This window comes from Habropoda laboriosa, unplaced genomic scaffold, assembly GCF_001263275.1.
Source record: "Habropoda laboriosa isolate 0110345459 unplaced genomic scaffold, ASM126327v1 scaffold804, whole genome shotgun sequence".
NCBI lineage: Eukaryota > Metazoa > Arthropoda > Insecta > Hymenoptera > Apidae > Habropoda > Habropoda laboriosa.
In genome coordinates this window covers 265235-270874 of record NW_017100896.1, presented here as the reverse complement: position 1 = coordinate 270874, position 5640 = coordinate 265235, and the positions used below count along the sequence as shown (strand labels likewise).

Genomic DNA, 5640 nt, shown 5'->3' with positions numbered 1-5640 from the left:
TTTGTTTCTAACAGGCCGACTTTAGAAACCCGTGACACGCATGAACTCCTGAGACCCCACACACCATTTCATCTGCTCCAGACGCAAATCATGTATATATATATATATGCATTTTTTTTTTTGGTTTTTTTTCAAACACTCTTCGAGATTTGTTGACCTTAATTTCGTGTAAGGATGCTAGCTCAGGTGATGTCCTCGAGTTAACATCTTAACAAACTGCGCTTGTCAACAAATTCATCGACTTGAGTAGTCTCGACATTTTTTTTTTTCTCTACTTTTGCCTTTTACAGTGTACTTGAGTTTATGATAAAAAATAGCCTCCCCGGAAATATTTGCTGCGATACTGCGTTTAGCAATCAATATGCAGTCGCGCAACGATGAACAAGGTGTAAAATTAACGGACGAAAATTCTGAAAAATTAAATTCATTAGCACATCGTAAAATAGTTTCTTTTTTTCTTTTCTTTCTATCTCTCTTCTCGTTTAAATGTGTCAAGGTTATTACGGACACCTTGGTGAAACGAGCGATGAGTAAAGAAAATGATATAGCATTTGTTATAATAGGATTAGAATATACAAAATCGTTATGGAAAAGCTTTGCTAAACTGGAATATATATATATATATATATATATGCGTGTATTCGTCAATCGACATCAACGAATGGTATAATAGGAAAAGTTGAATTGACAATTTATGCAAGTGAAATTGAAACGGGTAATAAATGAATTATTAAAATATCGATAAGCTTAGATTTGTTAAGTAGGCAGAATTTGAACGTTCACCTTCTTCGTTGAAAGACATGTAACGGAATTATGCAGATTTATTACGAAAAACTATCTCCTGTAAATTATGGAAATACTGACAGTGATACTGTGGACCTTCGTATAAATTCGTTACAATGTCATCGTACTACTTGTTACACATTACAAGCGTTTATTTGCATAAAAATATAAACATTTAAATATATCAATATATATATATAAATATAAATACAATAAACATTGCTTTTTAAACCTTTGTTAGTACACAATAACGACCGTTTGTACAAGTCACGAGATTCTCAGCTTGTAAATAAAAAAAAGTGGGCCAATATTTTCCAATGAATTTGTCGTTAATCGGGAAAATGTTAAACACGCTTAAGCTATTTGTGGATCGTATACGAAAAGAAGAGCAAAGATGGAACTCGACTTTTTATGTTATCGCGCTTCGAATATTCCTGTTACACAGATAATGATTAAAATGGCGCAAAACTTGTTAATCGTGTAAGCTGACATTGGTGTCTCTTACCTTGCTTGAAACCTTCGCTTCCTTGTCTACTGTGCGGCCGCGCAAACGTCTCGTCAGAGGCTAATAAACAAACAAGAATCAGTTAGATGATCGATAATCCATACTATGTAAAATCCAACTATATCACCGATCAGAGATATATTTTACCTTGGGCAGAGGTGCTAGGCGTTGGTTCGGGTTCCCGTTTCACTCTAGGTGTCAATGATTCCGGCGTGTCTGTACCGTTCTCCGTCGGCTCGTCCTTTCTCGTCGTCGACGACGACGACAAGGATGAAGCGGCGAGATTACCGGTCGTCGCCGATCCTGAATTGTTCCCGACGTTATTGCTGCTCACGTTATTACTACTCGCCGAAGCGGCACCACCGGCATTCCCACTTCTTCCACTACCATTCCCGGTACCCTCGCTCTGAAAGTCGATACTCATCTTCATTTCCATCATCTCGGGCGAGCCTTGTACAAGATCTGCCCCTGAACAAGACTGCAACTCCTGGCCGGAGATCTCGCCGATCGGTGTGTCTGAGGAACCGCTCAGCTTCCTCGGCCTTCCCCTTTTCCTCTTTGGCGCGGATAAGGCCGAACCAAGGAGAGGATGACTCGACATATGGTGCATCCTCTTCTGCGAGACGTGATGGTGAGGCCCAATTTGGTTTATTCTATGTAGATTCGGTGGTGGTGGAGGTACTGTGTTTTGATTGCCAAGCAACGAAGAGGTAATACTAGGCAAGTCACACTTGTCCTCGTTTACCTCGGTCAGGCCCTTTATCCTGAGAGATTCAGCAACTCTCAAGAAGGCGGTTAACCTGTCCTGGTCGACGCTGACCTCTCCGCGATACATGAAATCCAAAAGGCTGCGCATGTCCACGTAGGGGACATCTTTAAGAATGACTATCGGGTGCTTGTCGGGGTGGCCGACGAAAAGGGCCTGTAAAGATAGAAGAAAAAAGAAAACAATGAGATAAATAAAAACACTCAATCGGTATATACATATATATAGGTATATAGGTATATAGGTAGATTCGACAAGAGGACCCGAATAAGAAAACTTGTATGAATTATTAATACACGTCATGAATTAATCTACCGTTATGAATTATTAATAATGTCCTAGAATGCGATTCATCGGGGTTCTCCTCTCGATGGAAAGAAAACGTAATTTCCTTCAGCGATATCTCCACCAGTTTCACGATTGTATTATATTCTCTTTGTGGTTTCGGCTGTTCTTACCTGAAAATAAGGGCTACACGCCGACAGCACCATCTTATGTGCCCTGAGTAACTGACCCTCGACGGCCAGCGTAACGTCGACGAACGACTCGTCATGGAGCAGTTGGTCGAAAACAGAGAGTAGATTACTTTGATGATTATTCCAGCGCAGACAAAACCTCTGCGACGCCATCGCTTCGCTTCTCAGATCCGCCAAGTTACCGTTAATGTCCGCTAACATCAGATCTAGTGTTGATCTTTTTATTGGTATTGCTGCTGCCGCCGCCTCGTCGTCGCTTCTTCTCGCCTTCCTCGACGAAGCCGCTTGTTCTTGCTCGTGCTCCTGCTCGTACTCGTGCTCGTGCTCTCTCCTTCATCGGCCACAGTTTATCATATCCTTCCTTCTCGTGATCTGTATAGGCAAAAATCGAACGAGAAATTGATCAAACATTCTTTCTTTTTTTTTTTTTTCAAGTATATTTCATTAACTTCTTATAAAATCGTATGAAACTTTGTGGTGTGTTAAAAAATACTGCACGCAATTAAGTGTACGACACTGTCAAACTTGTTTCCAAGTAAATGATTCATATCGAATATGAATCATTAATCTGTTCGCGTGATCACGGAAACACCAGATGGATAATATTGTTTTGTACGATGTGTCGCAGAGATTCTTCTGTATACGCGGAAAATTTCTCGAAAATCTGGTACTCGGTCCTGAACGGGTCCTCTAAATGTTTCATGTGTGTGCGTGTGTGCGCGCGCGCGTGTGCACGATAACGCCTGCATGCATAATCGTCCATATAAGCTTGCGAGACGATACGCACAAAGTATGAACGTGGGTGTTCGACCCTGGAGGACGTAGGTTGGGTGAATAGGCGACTCGCTCGCTTCGTGCCTTTTATGTAATTCTCTCCTTACCCCTTCACCGGCCCAATCACGGTCACGTACGCAACATTTGTTTCGCCAAGATCGCGAAGATGTGACAGAAACGACTTTCCTTCAGTCGGTCGAAGGGTAGAATTCTTTACGTGCCGTATGACAAAAATCGGTTAGAAATAGTTAAATAGGTATCTAAACGTCGCACCACGTTTACGAAGAAACCGTATCATCTGCTGCAGACACGAGAGAATCGTTGTTGTAATATTTTGCGTTATTACTTGTTTAATACCGGAAGCTGTTTTATGGAAATTGCTAAAGAAGAATTTTAGTGATAAACAACGAAAATAAGGAAACACTGTAAGCGTGTATAGTAGAAATTCAAATAGTACGTCTAGCTACAGGGATATTAATTAATAAATGTCAAACGCGCAAAAGCTACCGTTCAAATTTCCCGCGCGTAGCGACAATAACAAGTGTAACGATTACAGTTGTTGAACTTCCAAAATCTATCGTTCAAATTTCCCGCGCTTAGCAGCGAAGGAAATGAAAAAGGGAAGTCTTAAAAAAAAACGAGATGAAACATAATTAATAAGCGTAACAATAAACAATTGTCAAACGCGCAACATCAATCGTTCAAATTTCCCGCGCGTAGCAGCGAAAATAACAAGTGTAATAGTAACAGTTGCTGAACTTGCAAAATTTATCATTCAAATGTCCCGCGTATAGTAGCGAAAAAACTGTGCAAGGGAAAGTCTGGAAAACCAGAACGAAACGTAATTAATAAAACAACAACCAAACGCGCAGCATCTTTCGTTCAAATTTCTCGCGCGTAGCGGCGAGAAAAAAAAAGTGCACGAGGAAAGTATGAAAAAACGGGATGAAACTTTTCCAACGGATAACACGGAGGAAAAAGAAAATGTGAGAGGGAATTCTGTCTGTGCTACCTCAGTCCTCGGAGCTGTACAACGTGGAGAAGAGGTCGACGGGTCGGCCCAGAGAATCAATAGCATTTTCTACGCATTCGAATCGATACCAGGTTCCGTTGTTTTCGCGCGCAAATCTCGATATACGTGTATCCATACGTAACATACACGTACACACACACACACGTGCTCTCGATGAGCCACGTAGGTGTGTATCGTTGTATATTCGATACAAATACAGGATGGCTGAGCACGACCTTGCACGACCTTGCACGTCCTTGTTAATACCCTGAGTGAATGGTTTTCACGGTGAATGGCACGTCATCATGGTGCGGTACACACCGCGGCGGTAACATTAACGATCGTGATCGAGGATTTCTGAAATGTGTCGCGGAGTTTCAATAGTTCGCCTTCTTCTTTCAACATTGCGCGCGCGAGGTTTCAACCTCGACTTCCTTGATAAGTGGATTACGTAATAAAATCGTGCAAACTCTCGGTCGCTTTATTAAATTGCCACATAAAAGTGGTAAGCGCAGTACGATCAACGAAGCTGTGAAAAGCAGTTGATGGTATACTATATATCGGATATCAGCCAGCCTACACTCTCGTCTAAACCTTTCCGTGCTCTCTCTCTCTCGTTGCTTCTCTGACAAACAAAGAAAAACGAATCGTTTTCACGTAATCGGCAACGATTACGATACACACGGAGTACAAGCGAGAGCGAGAGAGAGAGAGAGAGAGAAAGAGGAGAGATAGGAACTCAAAGGACGCTGTAATCGCTGTACGTTATTCCATCTACTCCAAAACAAATTCTGACCCTTGATGACAGCCACGACGGAATGGTCTAGACTGTTTCTGAGATAAAGTTTACACGAAAAGTCCGAAAGTTCATTAAAAAAGTTCCTAGAGGTACTCGTGTTTATTCTATTCCCGCATTATCTAACACATGATTACATGAAAAATTGTTGAATCAGCTGTAAATACGTTGCTCCTTAGACCTCGGTTATTAAATGCTATCCGTTGAACAATATTTGAAGAATATCTACCGTCGATAATTTTCCATCGAATCGAGACGCATATATCGAGGCGAGAAGGTAGAAAAAACAAAAAAGAAAAAAAATTATCGAACGTATATCCATTGAACCGTGTAGGAAAGCTGGTCGATGAAGGAAACGAGCCGAGAAGGAACAGACGCAAATGAGGACCGTGACAGTGTACACAATTGCGTTCCTCGAAAGGTGCACATATAACTAACATCGAACCACCTCTCTTAGTTATATTTGTTTAGTCGCGCAGACACACCGGACCGGTGTTCGACCAGTTTTCGAGGCGAAACACGAAAAAA

The 5640-nt window shown here is 41.5% G+C and overlaps 1 protein-coding gene across 11 annotated transcripts in view; it reads right to left on the bottom strand.

Annotated features, from left to right (window-relative positions):
* LOC108577524 (protein tramtrack, alpha isoform) overlaps positions 1-5640 on the bottom strand; it is a 46613-nt gene that overhangs the window by 16726 nt on the left and 24247 nt on the right. For 10 of the 11 annotated variants that reach the window (XM_017940691.1, XM_017940688.1, XM_017940686.1 and 7 more), the window contains exons 2-4: positions 2513-2902; positions 1436-2210; positions 1289-1348 (exon numbers count right to left, since the gene is read on the bottom strand). In XM_017940691.1, the coding sequence (XP_017796180.1) occupies positions 1289-1348; positions 1436-2210; positions 2513-2731 (1054 nt within the window). In that variant the 5' untranslated portion in view covers positions 2732-2902. Of the gene's footprint in view, positions 1-1288; positions 1349-1435; positions 2211-2512; positions 2903-5560; positions 5575-5640 lie in introns of those variants that run through there. The other variant, XM_017940697.1, reaches the window with a different exon arrangement.